At 44.0% G+C, this 25,234-nt stretch overlaps 1 protein-coding gene across 1 annotated transcript in view; it reads left to right on the top strand.

The window, feature by feature from the left end:
• Positions 1 to 25,234, top strand: part of LOC139757448 (solute carrier family 22 member 3-like) — a 149,441-nt gene that overhangs the window by 71,940 nt on the left and 52,267 nt on the right. Inside the window, exon 5 of the mRNA XM_071677973.1 lies at positions 11,956 to 12,124. Within this exon, the coding sequence (XP_071534074.1) occupies positions 11,956 to 12,124 (169 nt within the window). The remainder of the gene's footprint in view (positions 1 to 11,955; positions 12,125 to 25,234) is intronic.

The following is a 25,234-nucleotide window of genomic DNA, read 5'->3' as shown; positions in this document are numbered from 1 at the left end:
CTTGAAACATTCTCAGTAAATACCAATAACACCTGATACGTTCTCAGTAATTATCAGTAACACATGATACATTCTCAATGAGTACAAGTAACCATGAAACATTCTCAATAATTACCGGGAACGCATTATACATTATCAGTTTGTACCAGTAAAACATGATACATCATAAGGAATTACGAGTAACACATGATACATTCTCATTAAGTACCGGTAACACATGATACATTTTCATTAAGCAACGGTAACGCATGTTACATTATCAATAATTACCAGTAAAACCCGACACATTCTCATTAAGTATTAGTAACACATGATACATTCTCGTTAAGTACCAGTAATACGTGATACATTTTCAGTAAATACCGTAACACAAGCGGTAGCGCATGATATATACTCAGTAAGTACCCGTAGCACACGATACATCATCAGTAAGTACCGGTATCACAATATATTTTATCTGTAAGTACCAGTAACACATGATACACTTTCAGGAAGTACCGGTGACAAATAGCATCCTCAGGAAGGACCAGTAGCACATGATACATTATCAGTAACTACCAGTAACACATGATACATTATGAGAAAGTCCCAGTAACACATGATGCCTTTCTAGGAAGTACCGGTAACATATGATAAATTCTCATTAAGCACCAGTAACCATAATACATTATCAGTGAGTACCAGTAACACATGGTACATTCTCATTAAGTACCGGTAACACATGATACATTCTGATTATGTGCCAGTAAGACATGATACATTCTAATTATGTGCCAGTAAGACATGATACATTTTCAGTAAGTACCAGTAACACATGCTACATTTTCAGTATGTGCCATACGTTATCAGTAAATACCAGTAACATATGATACTTTCTTAGTAAGTACTGGTAACACACGATACATTTTCATTATGTACCGGTAATACATAATACATTCTGAATAGATACGAATAACACATGATACATTTTTAGTAAGTACCAGTAGTACATAATACATTCTCAGTAAGTACCGGTATGACAAGACACATTTTCAGTAAGGACCAGTAACACATGATACGTTCATACTAGGTACCGGTAACGCATGATACATTCTCGGTAAGTACCGGTAAAGCATGATACAGTTTCAGTAAGTATCAGTAACATATGATACATTATCAGTAACTACCAGTAAAACATTCTTAGTAAGTACCCTTAACAGCGTGTTGCATTATCAGTTTTACGGGTATTGCATGATACATTCTCAGTATGTACCGGCATCACGTGACTCATTATAAGTAAGTCCCAGTAACACATGATACATTATCAGTAAGTACAAGTAACACATGATACATTATCAGTAAGTACCAGTAACACAAGATACATTATTAATAAGTACCAGTAACACATGGTACATTATCAGTAAATTACCAGTAACACAAGATACATTATCAGTAAATTACCAGTAACACAAGATACATTATCAGTAAATTACCAGTAACACAAGATACATTTTCAGTAAGTACCAGTAACACAAGATACATTATCAGTAAGTACTAGTAACACATTCTCTTAGTACACGTAACACACGATACATTCTCAGTAAGAACCTTTATTACATTATACAATGTCTGTAGGTACCAGTAACACATGATACATTTTCAGGAAGTACCGGTAATACATGATACATTCCCAGGAAGGACCAGTAACAAATGACAGATTATCACTAAGTGCCAATTACACATGATACATTTTAAGTAAGTACCCGTAACTCATGATATATTCTCCCAAAGCACCAGTAAACATGATACTTTCTTAGTAAGTGCCAGTAACACATGATACATTCTCAGTGTATGCCGGTAACACATGATACATTATCTGGAAGTACCAGTAACATATTATACATTCTCAGTAAGTAATAGTAACACATGATATGTTATCTGTAAGTACCGGTAACACGTGATACATTATCAGTAACTACCAAAAACACATGATACATTCTCAGGAAATACCAATAACACATGATACATTCTCAGTAAATACCAGTAACTCATGATACATTCTCCTAAAGCACCAGTAAACATGAAACTATCTCAGTAAGTACCAGTAACACATGATACACTCTCAGTAAGTACCGGTAACATGATACATTATCTGGAAGTACCAGTAACACATGATATGTTATCTGTAAGTACCGGTAACACGTGATACATTATCAGTAAGTACCAATAACACATGATACATTCTCAGTATATACTAGTAACACATGATACATTCTGAGTAAGTACAAGTAACACATGATACATTATCAATAAGTCCCGGCAACACATGATACATTCCCAGTATGTACCAGTAACACATGATGCATTATGAGTGTATTCCATTCTTGGTAACTCATGACGTATTCTCAGTAAGAACCCGGAACACATGAAACATCCTCAGCACGTATCCATAACATGGGACATTCTCAGCAGGTACTCATAACATGGGACATTCTCAGCAGGTACTCATAACATGGGACATTCTCAGCAGGTACTCATAACATGGGACATTCTCAGCAGGTACTCATAACATGGGACATTCTCAGCAGGTACTCATAACATGGGACATTCTCAGCAGGTACTCATAACATGGGACATTCTCAGCAGGTACTCATAACATGGGACATTCTCAGCAGGTACTCATAACATGGGACTTTCAGAGAAAGTACTGACGACATGATATATTCTCTCTATGTACGAGTAAGACATAATGCATCCTTAGTATGTACATTACAACATCTGATGTACATCATATCATTCGATACACATATTAATCACATATTTTTCTTGCCACATGGTGTACACCTGGTGTAAGATGATACATCGTGTGTCTCACATGGTGTGCATCTAACCCTTCCCATGTTAAGTGTTGACTCCTGTGCTATACCAAGTGATGTACATCGTGTGTCACATGGTGTGCTTCCAACTCACATCACATGATGTATATCATATCAAGAAGGAAGGTATGTACACCTTTCCTCTTTTCATAGGATGTGCACTTTTCACATACAGTCGTGTGATGTGCACCCTTCACATACTTTAATGTGATGCGTAACCTTCACATATTGCAATGTGATTTTTTTTCCTCTATATATTATCATGTCATGTTCACCCTTCACATGATGCACCCCCCCCCCCCCACTCCATGTCACCTGATGTATACAACATCTTGCATATCACGGGACTCCACCCCATTTTCCTTCATGTAATGAACATCTTACCACATTTGATTTGAGTTACTCACACATCCACATGATGTACACAGGTTGACGTGTTTTATGAGGTGAGTCAACAGTGACACTTGTCTGTTTACTTCGTAGTGGCAACAGTGTCACTTGTTTGTTTACATCGTATTGGCAACAGTGACACTTGTCAGTTTACATCGCAGTGGCAACAGTGACACTTGTCTGTTTACATCGCAGTGGCAACAGTGACACTTGTCTGTTTACATCGCACTGGCAACAGTGACGCTTGTCTGTTTACATCGCAGTGGCAACAGTGACACTTGTCTGTTTACATCGCAGTGGCAACAGTGACACTCGTCTGTTTACATCGCAGTGGCAACAGTGACACTTGTCTGTTTACATCGCACTGGCAACAGTGACGCTTGTCTGTTTACATCGCAGTGGCAACAGTGACACTTGTCTGTTTACATCGCAGTGGCAACAGTGACACTTGTCAGTTTACATCGCAGTGGCAACAGTGACACTTGTCTGTTTACATCGCACTGGCAACAGTGACGCTTGTCTGTTTACATCGCAGTGGCAACAGTGACACTTGTCTGTTTACATCGCAGTGGCAACAGTGACACTTGTCTGTTTACATCGCAGTGGCAACAGTGACACTTGGTCTGTTTACATCGCAGTGGCAACAGTGACACTTGGTCTGTTTACATCGCAGTGGCAACAGTGACACTTGTCTGTTTACATCGCAGTGGCAACAGTGACACTTGTCTGTTTACATCGCAGTGGCAACAGTGACACTTGGTCTGTTTACATCGTAGTCTGTAGAACTGAGTGACCAGACAACAACTGCTTAATGGTAACCAAACTGAGGTGTTAAGAGGACGTGAACCTCTTTGAGGAATGCTGAAATTTCCTGTTTAGTTATCTTTATCATTTATCATCATCAGATGTATAGACCATATGCTCCACTGTGGTGGGGTTGGTCAGGTGGCGGTGGGTCTTGATGTGTGGGTATGAGGTTCTGGGAGCAGGGGGAGGGGGGTCCCTGTGTCGGAAGCAGGGGGAGGGGGGTCCCTGTGTCGGAAGGAGGGGGAGGGGGGTCCCTGTGTCGGAAGGAGGGGGAGGGGGGTCCCTGTGTCGGAAGGAGGGGGAGGGGGGTCTCTGTGTCGGAAGGAGGGGAGGGGGGTCCCTGTGTCGGAAGCAGGGGGAGGGGGGTCCCTGTGTCGGAAGGAGGGGGAGGGGGGTCCTGTGTCGGAAGGAGGGGGAGGGGGGCCCCTGTGTCGGAAGCAGGGGGAGGGGGGTCTCTGTGTCGGAAGCAGGGGGAGGGGGGTCCCTGTGTCGGAAGGAGGGGGAGGGGGATCTCTGTGTCGGAAGCAGGGGGAGGGGGGTCCCTGTGTCGGAAGCAGGGGGAGGGGGGTCCCTGTGTCGGAAGCAGGGGGAGGGGGGTCCTGTGTCGGAAGCAGGGGGAGGGGGGTCCCTGTGTCGGAAGCAGGGGAGGGGGGTCCCTGTGTCGGAAGCAGGGGGAGGGGGGTCCCTGTGTCGGAAGCAGGGGGAGGGGGGTCCCTGTGTCGGAAGCAGGGGGAGGGGGGGTCCCTGTGTCGGAAGCAGGGGAGGGGGGTCCCTGTGTCGGAAGCAGGGGGAGGGGGGTCCCTGTGTCGGAAGCAGGGGAGGGGGTCCCTGTGTCGGAAGCAGGGGGAGGGGGGTCCCTGTGTCGGAAGCAGGGGGAGGGGGGGTCCCTGTGTCGGAAGCAGGGGGAGGGGGGTCCCTGTGTCGGAAGCAGGGGAGGGGGGTCCCTGTGTCGGAAGCAGGGGGAGGGGGGTCCCTGTGTCGGAAGCAGGGGGAGGGGGGGTCCCTGTGTCGGAAGCAGGGGAGGGGGGTCCCTGTGTCGGAAGCAGGGGAGGGGGGTCCCTGTGTCGGAAGCAGGGGAGGGGGTCCCTGTGTCGGAAGCAGGGGGAGGGGGGGTCCCTGTGTCGGAAGCAGGTGGAGGGGGGTCCCTGTGTCGGAAGCAGGTGGAGGGGGGTCCCTGTGTCGGAAGCAGGTGGAGGGGGGTCCCTGTGTCGGAAGCAGGTGGAGGGGGGTCCCTGTGTCGGAAGCAGGTGGAGGGGGGTCCCTGTGTCGGAAGCAGGGGGAGGGGGGGTCCCTGTGTCGGAAGCAGGGGGAGGGGGGTCCCTGTGTCGGAAGCAGGGGGAGGGGGGTCCCTGTGTCGGAAGCAGGTGGAGGAGGGTTTTCCAGTGCCTGAAGGATGGGGGGGGGGGGGTGTCCACTATACCGGCAGTAGGTGAGGGGAGGTGAGGGGAATTATAACTGTATTGTTGCGTGATGATCATTTTAATGGTATTGTGTTGTGGGATGGTCATTATAACGATATTGTATTGTTTGATGATCATTATAACGGTATTGTGTTGTGATGATTTTTATAACGGTATTGTGTTGTGTGATGATCATTATCACGGTATTGTGTTGTGTGAAGATCATTATAACAGTATTGTGTTTTATGATGATCATTGTAACGGTAGTGTTGAGTGATGTTCATTATAACGGTATTGTGTTATTTGATGATCATTATAACCGTATTTTGGTGTGTGTTGATCATTATAACGATATTGCGTTGTGTGATGATCATTATAACTGTTTTGTGTTGTGTGATGATTATTAAAACGGTATTGTGTTGTGCGATGATCATTATAACGGTACTGTGCTGATTTATGATCATTATATGGTATTGTGTCGTGCGATGATCATAACCTTATTATTTTGTGTGATGATCATTTTAATTGTACTGTGTTGTGTGATGATCCTTTTTAAGGTAGTGTTGTTTGATGATCAATATAACGGTATTGTGTTGTGTGATGGTCATTATAACAGTATTGCTTTTTGTCATGATCATCATGAAGATATTCTGTTGTGTAGTAAATATTATAATCGTACTCTGTTGTGTAATGACCATTATAAAGGTATTGCGTTGTGTGATGATCATTATAGTGTTGTGTGATGATCAGTATAACGGTATTGTGTTGTGTGATGGTCATTATAACAGCATTGTATTGTGTCATGATCATCATGAAGGTATTGTGTTGTGTAGTAAATATTATAACCGTACTCTGCTGTGTAATGATCATTATAACGGTATTGTGTTTTGTGTTGGTCATTATAACGATGTTGTATTGTGTGATGATCATTATAACGGTACTGTGTTGTTTGATTATCATTATGATGGTATTGTGTGTATTGTGTTGTGTGATGATTATTGTAACGGTATAGTGTTGCATGATGGTCATTATAACGTAATTATGTTGTTTGATGATCATCATAACGGTATTGTGTTGTGTGATGATCAGTATGATGGTACTGTGTTGTGTGATGATAATTATGACGGGATTGTGTTGTGTGGTGTTCATTATAACAGCATTGTGTTTTATGATGGTCATTATAACGGTATTGTGTTGTTTGATGATCATTATAACGGTATTGTCTTGTGTGATGATCATTATAAATGTAGTGTTGTGTGATGATCAATATAACGGTATTGTGTTGTGTGATGATCATTATAACAGTATTGTATTGTGTCATGATCATCATAACGGTATTGCGTTGTGTAGTAAATATTATAACAGTACTCTGTTGTGTAAAGATCATTATAACGGTATTGTGTTGCATGATGGTCATTATAACGTAATTGTCTTGTTTGATGATCAGTATAACGGTATTGTGTTGTGTGATGATCATTATAAAGGTAGTGTTGTGTGATGATCAATATAACGGTATTGTGTTGTGTGATGGTCATTATAACAGCATTGTATTGTGTCATGATCATCATGAGGGTATTGTGTTGTGTAGTAAATATTATAACCGTACTCTGTTGTGTAATGATCATTATAACGGTATTGTGTTTTGTGTTGGTCATTATAACATTTTTGTATTGTGTGATGATCATTATAACGGTACTGTGTTGTTTGATCATTATGAAGGTATTGTGTGTATTGTGTTGTGCGATGATTATTGTAACGGTATAGTGTTGCGTGATGGTCATTATAACGTAATTATGTTGTTTGATGATCATCATAAAGGTATTGTGTTGTGTGTTGATCAATATAACGGTCCTGTGTTGTGTGATGATCAGTCCCTGCCTCTATCGTGAAGTGTGGTGTGATCCGTCCCTGCCTCTGTCGTGAAGTGTTGTGTGATCAGTCCCCGCCTCTATCGTGAAGTGTGGTGTGATCAGTCCCTGCCTCTATCGTGAAGTGTTGTGTGATCAGTCCCTGCCTCTATCGTGAAGTGTGGTGTGGTCAGTCCCTGTCTCTATCGTGAAGTGTTGTGTGATCAGTCCCTGCCTCTATCGTGAAGTGTGGTGTGATCAGTCCCTGCCTCTATCGTGAAGTGTTGTGTGATCAGTCCCTGCCTCTATCGTGAAGTGTGGTGTGATCAGTCCCTGCCTCTATCGTGAAGTGTTGTGTGATCAGTCCCTGCCTCTATCGTGAAGTGTGGTGTGGTCAGTCCCTGTCTCTATCGTGAAGTGTTGTGTGATCAGTCCCTGCCTCTATCGTGAAGTGTGGTGTGATCAGTCCCCGCCTCTATCGTGAAGTGTTGTGTGATCAGTCCCCGCCTCTATCGTGAAGTGTGGTGTGATCAGTGCCTGCCTCTGTCGTGAAGTGTTGTGTGATCAGTCCCTGCCTCTATCGTAAAGTGTAGTGTGATCCCTCCTTGCCTCAATTGTGAAGAGTAATATGATCCACCCCAACCTTTGTCATGGTTGTGGTATATTTCTCCCGTGCCCCTACCATGGAATGTTGTGTGATCAATTTTTCCACTAATTCTGGAGTGTAGTGTGATCAGTCTTTCTATTCATTGTGTAGTGTGGTGTGATCTGTCCTATTTTTCGTATAGTGTATGGTGATCAGTCCTTCTATTTATCGTGGAGTATGGTGTGATCTCTCTTTCCATTCATCGTTTGAGTGCTGTGTGATCAGTCCTATTTATCGTGGAGTCTGGTGTGATCAGTCCCTACCTATATCCTGAGGTGTGTTGTGATCTTTCTTGGAGTCTAGTTGTGATCCGACCCTACCTCTATCATGAGGTGTGGTGTGATCCACCCTTGCCTATATCGTGTTGTGTGGTGTGATCCATCCCTGCCTCTTAATTGGAGTGTGGTGTGATCCGTTCCTCCCTCTATCGTGGAGTGTGGTGCGATCCACCCCTGTCTCTATCGTCTGATGTATTGTGGGCCACCACTTCCTCTATCGTGTTGTGTGGTGTGATCCGTCCCTGCCTCTATCGTGAAGTGTTGTGTGATCCGTCCCTGCCTCTATCGTGAAGTGTGGTGTGATCCATCCCTGCCTCTATCGTGAAGTGTGGTGTGATCCGTCCCTGCCTCTATCGTGAAGTGTGGTGTGATCCGTCCCTGCCTCTATCGTGAAGTGTGGTGTGATCCATCCCTGCCTCTATCGTGAAGTGTGGTGTGATCAGTCCCTGCCTCTATCGTGAAGTGTGGTGTGATCCATCCCTGCCTCTATCGTGAAGTGTGGTGTGATCCATCCCTGCCTCTATCGTGAAGTGTTGTGTGATCCCGTCCCCTGACCTCTATCGTGAAGTGTGGTGTGATCAGTCCCTGCCTCTATCGTGAAGTGTGGTGTGATCAGATCCCTGCCTCTATCGTGAAGTGTTGAGTGATCAGTCCCTGCCTCTATTATGAAGTGTGGTGTGATCCGTCCCTGCCCTCTCGTGAAGTGTGGTGTGATCCGTCCCCTGCCTCTATCGTGAAGTGTGGTGTGATCGTCCCTGCCTCTATCGTGAAGTGTGGTGTGATCAAGTCCTTGCTCTATCGTGAAGTGTGGTGTGATCCATCCCTGCCTTATCGTGAAGTGTGGTGTGATCCATCCCTGGCCTCTATAGTGAAGTGTGGTGTGATCCAGATCCCTGCCTCTTATCGTGAGTGTGGTGTGATCATCCCTGCCTCTATCGGTGAAAGTGTGGTGTGATCCGTCCTGCCTCGTATCGTGAAGTGTTGTGTGATCCGTCCCTGCCTCTATCGTGAAGTGTGGTGTGATCCGTCCCTGCCTCTATCGTGAAGTGTGGTGTGATCAGTCCCTGCCTCTATCGTGAAGTGTGGTGTGATCAGTCCCTGCCTCTATCGTGAAGTGTGGTGTGATCAGTCCCTGCCTCTATTATGAAGTGTGGTGTGATCCGTCCCTGCCTCTATCGTGAAGTGTTGTGTGTTCAGTCCTTGCCTCTATCGTGAAGTGTGGTGTGATCAGTCCCTGCCTCTATCGTGAAGTGTGGTGTGATCAGTCCCTGCCTCTATCGTGAAGTGGTGGTGTGATCCGTCCCTGCCTCTATCTTGGAGTGTTGTGTGTTCAGTCCTTGCCTCTATCGTGAAGTGTGGTGTGATCCATCCCTGCCTCTATCGTGAAGTGTGATGTGATCAGTCCTTGCCTCTATCGTGAAGTGTGGTGTGATCAGTCCGTGCCTCTATCGTGAAGTGTGGTGTGATCAGTCCTTGCCTCTATCGTGAAGTGTGGTGTGATCTGTCCGTGCCTCTATCTTGGAGTGTTGAATGATCCCTCCCTACCTCTCTCGTGAAGTGTGGTGTGATCCTTCCTTACCTCTATCGAAAAGTGTGGTTTTATCCCTCCTTGCCTCAATTGTGAAGAGTGATTTGATCTACCACAACCTTTGTTATGGTTGTGGTATGTTTCTCCCGTGCCCTTACCATGGAATGTTGTGTGATCAGTCCCCGCCTCTATCGTAAAGTGTGGTGTGATCCCTCCTTGCCTTAATTGTGAAGAGTGATGTGATCCAACCCAACCTTTGTCGTGGTTGTGGTATGTTCCTCCCGTGTCCCTACCATGGAATGTTGTGTGATCAGTCCTTCTATTTATCGTGGAGTCTGGTGTGATCTGTCCTATTTATCATGGAGTGTGGTGTGATCAGTCCTTCTATTTATCATGGAGTGTGGTGTGATCAGTCCCTTTATTTATCGTGGAGTGTGGTGTGATCTGTCCTTATATTTATCATGGAGTGTGGTGTGATCAGTCCCTTTATTTATCATGGAGTGTGGTGTGATCTGTCCTTCTATTTATCATGGAGTGTGGTGTGATCAGTCCCTTTATTTATCGTGGAGTGTGGTGTGATCTGTCCTTCTATTTATCATGGAGTGTGGTGTGATCAGTCCCTTTATTTATCATGGAGTGTGGTGTGATCTGTCCTTCTATTTATCATGGAGTGTGGTGTGATCAGTCCCTTTATTTATCATGGAGTGTGGTGTGATCTGTCCTTCTATTTATCGTGGAGTGTGGTGTGATCTGTCCTATTTATCATGGAGTGTGGTGTGATCTGTCCTTCTATTTATCATGGAGTGTGGTGTGATCAGTCCCTTTATTTATCATGGAGTGTGGTGTGATCAGTCCTATTTATCATGGAGTGTGGTGTGATAAGTCCCTTTATTTATCGTGGAGTGTGGTGTGATCTGTCCTTCTCTTTATCGTGGAGTGTGGTGTGATCTGTCCTTCTATTTATCATGGAGTGTAGTGTGATCTGTCCTATTTATCATGGAGTGTGGTGTGATAAGTCCCTTTATCTATCGTGGAGTGTGGTGTGATCTGTCCTATTTATCACGGAGTGTAGTGTGATCTGTCCTTCCAGTGCACCACCTTGCTTTATGTGCCACCTTCCCCATTGTACCCTCTTGCCCAGTGTACCACCTTGTTTAGTTTACCCCTTTGCTCTATTTGTCCACTTGCCCAGTGTACCCCCCTTGTTTCAAGTACCTCCTTGCCCAGTGTATCCCCTTGCTTCATGTACCCCTTTGTCCAGTGCAAGGCGATGTGCTTCACTCTACATGCAAAATGAAGAGCTCACTCCAAGTCAGTTGTTGTGTTCTATTCTTCATATCTCTTATTGTGCGCTTGGCCACATGAGTTTGCGGGCACGTATGAATTATGGTTATGGTATCTGAGCTGGTAACGCAGTATGGAACATAGGTAACGTGAACGGTTAATTTTTTCAGCTGCAAATATGGTTAGCACAATTATTATTAATGTTAGCAATAATGACTTTTATTATCCGACCAGATGCAATTATAGACGTGTAAACACAGCCATATCACTGGCCAGAAACGAGTGGGTGACAACAGGGTAGGGTGTGTCAGGGAGACTGGGAAGGCCAGTATATTGAGTACTCCCTCCTGCAAGTTATGGGACGTACGTTACCCTCGCACCACGTCAAGTGATATCCTCCCGTACTATGACAAGTTATGTTCTACCCAACATTACCGAGTCATGTTGTCCCCAACATTGCCATAGTATATTCTTCTAAGATTTGCCAGGTGATGTCCTCAGGTTAGGTTCTCTCCAACCATATTACATGATGTACTTCCTATGTGATTGTCTCCCTAGTATTTTCAAGTGGTGCATTCCCAGTCATGTCATGTAGTGTACTCCTTTTACCATGTCACTAACATTATCAAATCATGTCCTCTCCAGTCATGTCAAGAGATGTACTCCTCAGTCATATCAAGTGATTTACTTCCTAACCTTGTCAAGTTATGTACCCAACAATCAGGTCAAGTGATGTACTCTCTAACCACGTCAAGTGATGTACTTTCTAACCACGTCAAGTGATGTACTCTCTAACCACGTCAAGTGATGTACTCTCTAACCACGTCAAGTGATGTACTCTCTAACCACGTCAAGTGATGTAATCTCTAACCACGTCAAGTGATGTACTCTCTAACCACGTCAAGTGATGTTCTTTACAGTGCTGGAGTACGTGGGGCCAAAGTATAGGACGCTGGTGTCCAACTTACCATCTGTGTTCTACATAGGGACCAACTGTGTGTTGCCTTGGTTGGCTTGGGCCGTGGCAGACTGGAAAATGTACACCATCGTCATCCACGTCCCGCTCCTCCTATCACTCTCCTTCATATGGTAATAACTGCACCAACAAAAGTCACATATCTTTGCTGTACCAACTTTTCCTACATCTCTTCCCACAGCAGAAGATAAGTACCTTCTACATGATCATCTTTAGCATGCAGTGTGATCCACTCCGTCCTATAGTAACTATATGTTATCCGTCATCATCACATGCCAGCCACACACACCTTCATCTCTAACCGTTTTCATCCTGCTGTGTGCGTCGCTTCCTCCCTCCTGCACCTTTTCCAGGAATCAGTTTTTGCGTTATGACCTACGGCTCCAGCTCATTTTATTCGTTGTTGTTCTTGTTGGCAGACAGGGATACAAAATAGTCCAGCAGATATATAAGACCACACTGACACCATCGATCAAAGCGTCAGATTATCACACAGGTCAGATCTTCCCCACACGGCCACTGTGCAGGTTTCCTGTGAGAAGTTCTGCCATTCACCATAATAAAACTATCCACACTCAGTGTTACCGTGAATGTGTACATAACACAGGGGGCAGCATCAAAATATGTGGTTTCCTTATTAACCAATACTAATAAGACATGAAAGAGGTAACATTATTGTTTAAGTTTCAAATATTAACTTTATTAACTTTCTAAAATGGGAAACAGAAGAAGGAGTCACGCGGGGAGTGCTCATCCTCCTCGAAGGCTCAGAGTGGGTTGCCTAAATGTGTGTGGATGTAACCAAGATGTGAAAAAAGGAGAGATAGGTAGTATGTTTGAGGAAAGGAACCTGGATGTTTTGGCTCTGAGTGAAACGAAGCTCAAGGGTAAAGGGGAAGAGTGGTTTGGAAATGTCTGGGGAGTGAAGTCAGGGGTTAGTGAGAGGACAAGAGCAAGGGAAGGAGTAGCAATACTCCTGAAACAGGAGTTGTGGGAGTATGTGATAGAATGTAAGAAAGTAAATTCTCGATTAATATGGGTAAAATTCAAAGTTGATGGAGAGAGGTGGGTGATTATTGGTGCATATGCACCTGGGCATGAGAAGAAAGATCATGAGAGGCAAGTGTTTTGGGAGCAGCTGAATGAGTGTGTTAGCGGTTTTGATGCACGAGACCGGGTTATAGTGATGGGTGATTTGAATGCAAAGGTGAGTAATGTGGCAGTTGAGGGAATAATTGGTATGCATGGGGTGTTCAGTGTTGTAAATGGATATGGTGAAGAGCTTGTAGATTTATGTGCTGAAAAAGGACTGATGATTGGGAATACCTGGTTTAAAAAGCGAGATATACATAAGTATACTTATGTAAGTAGGAGAGATGGCCAGAGAGCGTTATTGGATTACGTGTTAATTGACAGGCGTGCGAAAGAGAGACTTTTGGATGTCAATGTGCTGAGAGGTGCAACTGGAGGGATGTCTGATCATTATCTTGTGGAGGCTAAGGTGAAGATTAGTATGGGTTTTCAGAAAAGAAGAGTGAATGTTGGGGTGAAGAAGGTGGTGAGAGTAAGTGAGCTTGGGAAGGAGACCTGTGTGAAGAAGTATCTGGAGAGACTGTGTACAGAATGGAAAAAGGTGAGAACAATGGAAGTAAGGGGAGTGGGGGAGGAATGGGATGTATTTAGGGAATCAGTGATGGATTGCGCAAAAGATGCTTGTGGCACGAGAAGAGTGGGAGGTGGGCTGTTTAGAAAGGGTAGTGAGTGGTGGGATGAAGAAGTAAGAGTATTAGTGAAAGAGAAGAGAGAGGCATTTGGACGATTTTTGCAGGGAAAAAATGCAATTGAGTGGGAGAAGTATAAAAGAAAGAGACAGGAGGTCAAGAGAAAGGTGCAAGAGGTGAAAAAAAGGGCAAATGAGAGTTGGGGTGAGAGACTATCAGTAAATTTTAGGGAGAATAAAAAGATGTTCTGGAAGGAGGTAAATAGGGTGCGTAAGACAAGGGAGCAAATGGGAACTTCAGTGAAGGGCGTAAATGGGGAGGTGATAACAAGTAGTGGTGATGTGAGAAGGAGATGGAATGAGTATTTTGAAGGTTTGTTGAATGTGTCTGATGACAGAGTGGCAGATATAGGGTGTTTGGGTCGAGGTGGTGTGCAAAGTGAGAGGGTTAGGGAAAATGATTTGGTAAACAGAGAAGAGGTAGTAAAAGCTTTGCGGAAGATGAAAGCCGGCAAGGCAGCAGGTTTGGATGGTATTGCAGTGGAATTTATTAAAAAAGGGGGTGACTGTATTGTTGACTGGTTGGTAAGGTTATTTAATGTATGTATGACTCATGGTGAGGTGCCTGAGGATTGGCGGAATGCGTGCATAGTGCCATTGTACAAAGGCAAAGGGGATAAGAGTGAGTGCTCAAATTACAGAGGTATAAGTTTGTTGAGTATTCCTGGTAAATTATATGGGAGGGTACTGATTGAGAGGGTGAAGGCATGTACAGAGCATCAGATTGGGGAAGAGCAGTGTGCTTTCAGAAGTGGTAGAGGATGTGTGGATCAGGTGTTTGCTTTGAAGAATGTATGTGAGAAATACTTAGAAAAGCAAATGGATTTGTATGTAGCATTTATGGATCTGGAGAAGGCATATGATAGAGTTGATAGAGATGCTCTGTGGAAGGTATTAAGAATATATGGTGTGGGAGGCAAGTTGTTAGAAGCAGTGAAAAGTTTTTATCGAGGATGTAAGGCATGTGTACGTGTAGGAAGAGAGGAAAGTGATTGGTTCTCAGTGAATGTAGGTTTGCGGCAGGGGTGTGTGATGTCTCCATGGTTGTTTAATTTGTTTATGGATGGGGTTGTTAGGGAGGTAAATGCAAGAGTTTTGGAAAGAGGGGCAAGTATGAAGTCTGTTGGGGATGAGAGAGCTTGGGAAGTGAGTCAGTTGTTGTTCGCTGATGATACAGCGCTGGTGGCGGATTCATGTGAGAAACTGCAGAAGCTGGTGACGGAGTTTGGTAAAGTGTGTGGAAGAAGAAAGTTAAGAGTAAATGTGAATAAGAGCAAGGTTATTAGGTACAGTAGGGTTGAGGGTCAAGTCAATTGGGAGGTGAGTTTGAATGGAGAAAAACTGGAGGAAGTGAAGTGTTTTAGATATCTGGGAGTGGATCTGTCAGCGGATGGAACCATGGAAGCGGAAGTGGATCATAGGGTGGGGGAGGGGGCGAAAATTTTGGGAGCCTTGAAAAATGTGTGGAAGTCGAGAACATTATCCCGGAAAGCAAAAATGGGTATGTTTGAAGGAATAGTGGTTCCAACAATGTTGTATGGTTGCGAGGCGTGGGCTATGGATAGAGTTGTGCGCAGGAGGATGGATGTGCTGGAAATGAGATGCTTGGGGACAATGTGTGGTGTGAGGTGGTTTGATCGAGTAAGTAACGTAAGGGTAAGAGAGATGTGTGGAAATAAAAAGAGCGTGGTTGAGAGAGCAGAAGAGGGTGTTTTGAAATGGTTTGGGCACATGGAGAGAATGAGTGAGGAAAGATTGACCAAGAGGATATATGTGTCGGAGGTGGAGGGAACGAGGAGAAGAGGGAGACCAAATTGGAGGTGGAAAGATGGAGTGAAAAGGATTTTGTGTGATCGGGGCCTGAACATGCAGGAGGGTGAAAGGAGGGCAAGAAATAGAGCGAATTGGAGTGATGTGGTATACAGGGGTTGACGTGCTATCAGTGGATTGAACCAAGGCATGTGAAGCGTCCGGGGTAAACCATGGAAAGCTGTGTAGGTATGTATATTTGCGTGTGTGGACGTGTGTATGTACATGTGTATGGGGGGGGGGGGGGGGGGTTGGGCCATTTCTTTCGTCTGTTTCCTTGCGCTACCTCGCAAACGCGGGAGACAGCGACAAAGTATAAAAAAAAAAAAAAAAAAAAAAATATTCACCACAACCACACAGGACGGAGTAGGTCGGGGTATATTCTCCACCACAACAACACAGGATAGAGTAGGTTGGGGTGCATTCTACACCACAACCACACAGGACGGAGTAGGTTCGGATGTATTCTCCACCACAACCACACAGGACGGAGTAGGTTCGGATATATTCTCCACCACAACCACACAGGACGGAGTAGGTTCGGATATATTCTACACCACAACCACATAGGACGGAGCAGGTTTGGGAATATTCTCATACTTCTACTAGTGTCTTTCACACTCCTACCAGTGTTTTCCTCACACTTCTACCAGTGTCTTTTTCACATTCCTACTTTTTTCTCACACTACTATCGGTGTGTTTCTCACATTCCTACCGGTGTCTTTCTCACACTACTATCAGTATCTTTCTCACAATCCTACCAGAGTCTATCTCACCCTTCTACCAGTGTCTTTGTCTTAATCCTACCAGTGTCTTTCTCATGTTCCTACCTGTGTCTTTCTTAAACTCATACCAGTGTCTTTCTCACACTACTACACGTGTCTTTCTCATACTACTATCATTGTCTTTTCAAACTCCTACCAGTCTTTCTCACAGTCCTACCAGAGTCTTTCTCACAGTCATATCTGGGTCATTCTCACACTCCTACATGTCTTTTTCACACTCCTACCAGTGCTTTTCTCACTCTTCTACCTGTGTCTTTTTTACATTCCTTGTTTTGTTTTTCTCACACTACTACTGTTGTGTTTCTCACACTCCGATCAGTTTGTGTCTCACACTTCTACCTGTATGTTTCTCACACTCTACCAGTATCTTTCTCACACTCCTACCAGTGTCTTTCTCACACTTCTAATAGTTTCTCTCTGATAATCCTTCCAGTGTCTTTCTTACACTCCTACCTGGGTCATTTTCACTCCCGCACGTGTCTTTTTCACACTCCTAACAGTGTTTTTCTCACACACCTACCCGTGTCTTTTTCACATTCCTATTTGAGTTTTTCTCACACTACTACCGGTGTTTCTCACACTCCTACCCGTTTGTGTCTCACACTTCTACCAGTGTGTTTCTCACACTTCTTCCAGTGTCTTTCTCACACTTCTACTTGAGTCTTTCTGACAATCCTTCCAGTGTCTTTCTCACACTCCTACCTGTGTCATTTTCACTCTCTGACGTGCTTCTTTCACACTTCTACCAATGACTCTTTCACATTCCTACTTGAGTTTTTCTCACATTACTACCGGTGTGTTTCTCACACTCCTACCAGTTTCTGTCTCACACTTCTACCAGTGTCTTTCTCACACTCCTACCAGTGTCTCTCTCACACCCCTACCACTGTCTTTCTCACACTCCTACCGGTGTTTTTCTCACATTTCTACCGTATCTTTCTCATATTCATTCTAGTGTGTTTCTCACACTCCTACCAGTGTCTTTCCCGCACCCCTACGAGTGTCATTCTCACACTTCTAACAGATTTTTTTTTCACTTTACTCTCAGTGTCTTTCTCACAATCCTAGCAGTGACTTTCTCACACTCCCACCAATTTCTTTTTCACACTCCTACCATTGTCTTTGTCATACTCCTACTTGTGTCTTTCTCACACTCCTACTAGAGTCATTTTCACATATTTACGTCATTTTACGCTCCTACTAGTGTCTCTCACACTCCTGCCAATGTCTTTCTCACATTCCTACCAGTGTCTTTCTCACACTCGTACCAGTGCCTTTTCACGGTTGTACCAATGTCTTTCTCGCACTCCAACCAGGGTCTTTCTCACACTCCTACCTGTGTCTTTCTCACACTCATACCAGTGTCTTTCTCATACTCCTATCAGTGTCTTTCTCTCAATCCTACCAGTGTCATTCTCACACTCCTACCTGTGTCTCATTCACTGATACGAGTGTCTTTCTCGCACACCTACCAGTGTCCTTCTCATACTACTATCATTGTCTTTCTCAAATTCTTACAAGTCTTTCTCACACTCCTACCAGTGTCTTTCTCTTACTCCTTCCAGTGTTTTTCCCCACACACCTACCATTATATTTCCTACACTCCTACCACCAGCGTCTTTCTCACACTCCTACCAGTGTCTTTCTCCTACTCCTCCTATCATTGTATTTCTGACACTCCTTCCCGAGTGTTTATCGCACTCATTCCAGTGTCTTTTCACACTCCTACCGTTGTCTTTGTCACACTCCTTCTAATCTGTTTCTCACATTTGTACCAGTGTCTTCCTCACACTCCTACCTGTGTATTTCTTACACACTCTTACCAGAGTCTTTCTCACACTCTTACCAGTGTCTTTCTCACTTTCCTACCTGGGTCTTTTTCACACTCCTACCAGTGTGTTTCTCACAGTCCTACCTGGGTCATTCTCCCACTCCTACGTGTCCTTTTCACACTCCTACCAGTGCTTTTCCTACACATTTACCAGTGTCTTTTTCACATTCCAGGTTGAGTTTTTCTCACACTACTGCCAGTGTGTTTCTCATACTCCTACCAGTTGTCTTCTACCAGTATATTTCTCAAATCCCCACCAGTGTCTTTCTCACACTCCTACCGATGCCTTTCTCACTCTCCAATTTGTGTCTTTCTGACAGTCCTCCCAGTGTCTTTCTCACACTCCAACATGTGTTGTTTTCACTCTCCTACGTGTCTTATTCACACTGCTAATAGTGTTTTCTCACACTCCTACCAGTGATTTTTTCACATTCCTACTTGAGTTTTTCTCACACTACTACCGATATGCTTCTCGTACTCATACCAGTTTGTGTTTCACACTTCTACCACTGTGTTTCTCACACTTCTGCCGATGTGTTTCTCACTCCTACCAGTGTCTTTCTCACACTCCTACCAGTTTTTTTCACATTCCTACTGTGTCTTTCTCACACTCATTTCAGTGTATTTCTCACAATCCTCCCAGTGTCTTTCGTGCACTCCTACCAGTGTCTTTCTCACAATCCTAACAGTGCTTTTTCACACTACTATCGTGTCTTTCTCACACTTCTACCAGTCACTTTCTGACACTCCTACTTGTTCCTTTCACACACTCCTACCAGTGTCTTTGTCATACTCCTACCAGGGTCTTTCTCACACTCCTACCTGTTTCTTTCTCAAGCTCATACCAGTGTCTTTCTCACACTCCTACCAGGTCATCCTCACACTTCTACGTGTCTTTCTCACGCTCCTACTAGTGTCTCTCACACTCCTACATAGGTCTTTGTCACACTCCTACCAATGTCTTTCTCACACTCCTAGTAGTGTCTTTCTCACATTCGTACCAGTGTCTTTCTCACACTTCTACCAGTGTCTTTCTTACACTACTACCAATATCTTTCTCACAATTCTACCTACTACCTGTGTCTTTCTTAAATTCATACCAGTGTCTTTCTCACACTAATACAAGTGTCTTTTTCATACTACTATCATAGTCTTTTCAAACTCATACCAGTTTTTCTCACACTCCTATCCGGGTCTTTCACTCACTCCTACCAATGTCTTTCCCACACTCCTACCATTGTATTTCCTACACTCCTACCATCATGGTTTTTCTCACATTCCTACCAGTGTCTTTCTTATACTCCTTGCGTGTCTTTCTTTCACTCCTTCCTGTGTCTTTCTCATACTCATAACAGTGTCTTTTCGTACTCCTACCATTGTCTTTTTCACACTTCTGCCAATGTCTTTCTCACACTTGTACCAGTATCTTCCTCACACTCGTACCGGAGTCTTTCTCACACTATCATCAGTGTGTTTCTCACACTCCTACTAGTATCTTTCTCACACTCCTACCAGTGTCTTTCTCACACTCCGTCCAGCGTTTTATCACATTTCTACCGTGTCTTTCTCACTCATTCAGGGGTATTTCTCTCACTCCAACCAGTGTTTTTCCTGCACCCCTACCCGTGTCTTTCTCACACTCCTAACAGTGTCTTTTTCACACTACTATCGCGTCTTTCTCACACTCCTACCAGTCACTTTTCACACTCTTACCTGTTCCTTTCACACACTCCTACCAGTGTCTTTCTCACACTCCTACCAGAGTCATCCTCACACTTCTACGCGTCTTTCTCATGCTCCTACTAGAGTCTCTAACACTCCTACATGAGTCTTTGTCACACTTCTGCCAATGTCTTTCTCACACTCCTACTAGTGTCTTTCTCACTTTCGTACCAGTGTCTTCCTCACACTACTAGCAGTGTCTTTTTCACGTTACTATCAGTATCTTTCTCACAATCCTACCAGTGTCTTTCTCAAACTTCTATCGGTGTCTCTGTCTCAGTCCTACCAGTGTCTTTCTCACACTCCTACCTGTGTCTTTCTTACACTCATACCAGTGTCTTTCTCACACTACTACAAGTGTTTTTCTCATACTACTATCATTGTTTTCTGAAACTCCTACCAGTCTTTCTCACACTCCTACCAGTGTCTTTCCCACACTCCTACCACTGTATTTCCCACACTCCTACCACCATTGTTTTTCTCACATTCCTACCCGTGTCTTTCTTATACTCCTTGCAGTGTCTTTCTCACACTCCTTCCTGTGTCTTTCTCACATTCCTTCCTGTGTCTTTCTCACACTCACAACAATGTCTTTTTCACACTCCTACCATTGTCTTTTTCACACTTCTGCCAATGTCTTTCTCACACTGTACTAGTGTCTTCCTCACGCTCCTACCGGAGTCTTTCTCACACTACCATCAGTGTCTTTCTCACACTCCTACCAGTGTCATTCCCTCAATCCTACCAGTGTCTTTCCCACACTCTTATCATCGTATTTCCCACACTCCTTCCACCAGTATCTTTCTCACATTCCGACCAGTATCTTTTCCACTCTCCTACCTTTGTCTCTCTAACACTGCTACCAGTGTCTCTCTCACTCTCCTAACAGTGTCTTTCTCACACTAATATCAGCGTCTTTTTCACATTCCTATTAGTGATTTTCTCACATCCATACCTCTGTCTTTCTCACACTTCTACCAGTGTCTTTCACTCACTCCTACCAGTGTCTTTCCCCACACTCCTACCACTGTATTTCCCACACTCCTACCAGTGTCTTTTACTCACTCCTACCAGTGTCTTCCCCACACTCCTACCACTGTATTTCCCACACTCCAACCAGTGTCTTTCACTCACTCCTACCAGTGTCTTTCCCCACACTCCTACCAGTGTCTTTCACTCACTCCTACCAGTGTCTTTCCCCACACTCCTACCACTGTATTTCTCACACTCCTACCAGTGTCTTTCACTCACTCCTACCAGTGTCTTTCCCCACACTCCTACCACTGTATTTCCCACACTGCTACCAGTGTCTCTCTCACTCTCCTAACAGTGTCTTTGTCACACTTATATCAGCGTCTTCTTCACATTCCTATTAGTGATTTTCTCACATCCATACCTCTGTCTATCTCACACTTCTACCAGTGTCTTTCTCACACTCCTACCAGGATCTTTCTCACACTCCTACCAGTGTCTTTCTCATACTCCTGTCTGTGTCTTTCTTACACTTTTACCAGTGTCTCTCACAATCCTACTAATGTCTTTCTCATACTCTCACACTTGTTCCAGTGTCCTTCTTACACTCCTATCAGTGTCTTTCTCACACTACTATCATTGTCTTTCTCACACTCCTACCTGTTTCTCTCACACTCCTACTAATGTCTTTTTCTCACTCCTATCAGTGTCTTTCCCAAATTCCTACCATTGTTTTTTCTGCACTCCTACCACCAGTGTCTTTCTCACACTCCTACTAGTGTCATTCTCATACTCCTACCTCTGTGTTTCTTACACTCATGGCAGTGTCTCTCACACTGCTAGCAAAATCTTTATCATTCTCTAACGAAGGTTTTTCTTACACTTGTTCCAGTGTCTTTTTCACACTCATACTATCGTCTTTTTCACAGTTCTACGAATGTCTTTCTCACACTTTTACTTGTGTCTTTTTTCATAATCCTAACTGTGTCTTTTTTACACTACTATCGGTGGGTTTCTCACACTCTTACCAGTGTCTTTCTCCTACTCCTCCTACCATTGTATTTCTGACACTCCTTCCCGTGCGTTTATCGCACTCATTCCAGTGTCTTTTCACACTTCTCCCATTGTCTTTCTCACACTCCTTCTAATCTGTTTCTCATATTTGTACCAGTGTCTTCCCCACACTCCTAACTGTGTATTTCTTACACACTCTTAACAGAGTCTTTCTCATATTCTTACTAGTGTCTTTCTCACTTTTTTACCTGGGTCTTTCTCACACTCCTACCAGTGTCTTTCGCACAGTCCTACCTGGGTGATTCTCCCACTCCTACGTGTCCTTTTCACACTCCTACCAGTGCTTTTCTTGCACTTTTACCTGTGTCTTTTCACATTCCAGGTTGAGTTTTTATCACACTACTGCCGGTGTGTTTCTCATACTCTTACCGGTTGTCTCACACTTCGACCAGTATATTTCTCAAATCCCCACCAGTGTCTTTCTCACACTCCTACCGGTGTCTTTCTCACTCTCAAATCTGCGTCTTTCTGACAATCCTTCCAGTGTCTTTCTCACACTCCAACATGTGTTGTTTTCTCTCTCCTACGTGTCTTTTTCACACTGCTGGTAGTGTTTTTCTCGCACTCCTACCATTGTCTTTTTTACATTCCTACTTGAGTTTTTCTCACACTAGTACCGATGTACTTCTCGCACTCATACCAGTTTGTGTTTCATACTTCTACCACTTTGTTTCTCACACTCCTGCCAATGTCTTTCTCACACTCCTACCAGTGTCTTTCTCACACTCCTACCAGTTTTTTTTTACACATTCCTACTGTCTTTGTCACACTCATTCCAGTGTATTTCTCACACTCCTACCAGTGTCTTTCCTGCACACCCACGAGTGTCTTTCTCACACTCCTAACAGTCACTTTCTCACACTCCTACCTGTTCCTTTCACACACTCCTACCAATGTTTTTGTCATACTCCTACCAGGGTCTTTCTTACACTCCTACCTGTTTTTTTCTCAAACTCATGCCAGAGTCTTTCTCACACTCCTACCAGAGTCATCCTCACACTTCTACGCGTCTTTCTCACGCTCCTACTAGTGTCTCTCACACTCCTACACGAGTCTTTGTCACACTCTTGCCAATGTCTTTCTCACACTCCTACTAGTGTCTTTCTAACATTCGGACCAGTGTCTTTCTCACACTCCTACCAGTGTCTTTCTCACACTATTATCAGTATCTTTCTCACAATTCTGCCAGTGTCTTTCTCACCCTTCTACCACTGTCTTTGTCTAAATCCTACCACTGTCTTCCTGAAACTACTACCTGTGTCTTTCTTAAATTCATACCAGTATCTTTCTCACGCTACTACAAGTGTCTTTCTCATACTACTATCATTGTCTTTTCAAACTTATACCAGTCTTTCTCACTATCCTACCCAAGTCCTTCACTCACTCCTACCAATGTCTTTCCCACACTCCTACCATTGTATTTCCTACACTCCTACCATCATGGTTTTTCTCACATTCTTACCAGTCTTTCTTATACTCCTAGCGTGTCATTCTCTCACTCCTTCCTGTGTCTCTCTCACACTCATAACAGTGTCTTTTCATACTCCTATCATTGTCTTTTTCACACTTCTGCCAAAGTCTTTCTCACTCTTGTACCAGTGTCTTTCTCACACTCTTACCGGAGTCTTTCTCACACTCCTACCAGTGTCTTTCTCACACTCCGTCCAGCGTTTTTTCACATTTCTACCGCGTCTTTCTTACACTCATTCTGGGGTATTTCTAACACTCCTACCAGTGTCTTTCCTGCACCCTTACCAGTGTCTTTCTCACACTACTAACAGTGTCTTTTTCACACTACTATCGTGTCTTTCTCACACTCCTACCAGTCACTTTCTCACACTCTTACCTGTTACTTTCACACACTCCTACCAGTGTCTTTGTCATACTCTTCCCAGGGTCTTTCGCATGATCCTACCTGTGTCTTTCTCTCACTCATACCAGTGTCTTTCTCACACCCCTACCAGAGTCATCCTCACACTTCTACATGTCTTTCTTACGCTCCTACTAGTGTCTCTCACACTCCTACATGAGTCTTTGTCACATTCCTACCAATGTTTTTCTCACACTCCTACTTGTGTCTTTCTCACTTTCGTACCAGTGTCTTTCTCACACTTCTACCAGTGTCTTTCTCACACTACTATCAGCATCTTTCTCACAATCCTACCAGTGTCTTTCTGAACCTTCTACCAGTGTCTTTGTCTCAATCCTACCAGTGTCTTCCTCACACCCCTACCTGTGTCTGTCTTACACTCATACCAGTGTCTTTCTCACACTACTACAAGTGTTTTTCTCATATTACTATCATTGTCTTTTGAAACTCCTACCAGTCTTTCTCACACTCCTACCAGTGTCTTTCCCACACTCCTACCACTGTATTTCCCACACTCCTACCACCATTGTTTTTCTCACATTCCTACCCGTGTCTTTCTTATACTCCTTGCAGTGTCTTTCTCACACTCCTTCCTGTGTCTTTCTCACATTCCTTCCTGTGTCTTTCTCACACTCACAACAATGCCTTTTTCACAACTCTACCATTGTCTTTTATCCACACTTCTGCCAATGCGTCTTTCTCATTCTCACACTGTACTAGTTCTCTCCTCACGCTCCAACCGGAGTCCTTTCCTCACACACTAACCATCAGTGTCTTTCTCACAACTCCTACCAGTGTCATTTTTTTCCCTCAATCCCTAAATCCACTTCATGTCTTTCCCACACTCTTATCATCGTATTTCCCAACACTCCTTCCACCAGTATCTTTCTCACATTCCGGACCAGTATCTTTTTCCACTCTCCTCCTACCTTTGTCTCTCTAACCATCTAACACTAACACTCTGCTACCAGTAGTGTCTCTCTCACTCTCCAAACATGTCCTTTCTCACAACTAAACTATCAGCGTCTTTTTTCACATTCCAATTAGTGATTTCCCCCTCACATCCATACCTCTTCTTTCTCACACTAACCACCAGTGTTTTCTCACATCCTACCAGTGTCCTTTCCTCATACTCCTGTCTGTGGTCATCCTTCCTTACACCTCCTCTAACCATTATCTCACAATCCTACTAATCATTCTCCATACTCCTCAACACTTCTCAGGTCTTTTCTCACATTCCTAATCAGTGTCTTTCTACACTACATCACTGGTCTTTCTTTCTTCTCACACTTCTAGAGCTTCTAAAAAACCGTTATCATCTCACCATACTCCTATCCGTGTCAATTTCCCCCTCAGCAGACACAATAGTGGTCGCAGTGG

This window comes from Panulirus ornatus, chromosome 26, assembly GCF_036320965.1.
Source record: "Panulirus ornatus isolate Po-2019 chromosome 26, ASM3632096v1, whole genome shotgun sequence".
NCBI classification, from domain to species: Eukaryota; Metazoa; Arthropoda; class Malacostraca; order Decapoda; family Palinuridae; genus Panulirus; species Panulirus ornatus.
Note: the sequence above shows the minus strand (reverse complement) of the source record. Positions and strands in the feature narration are given on the sequence as shown.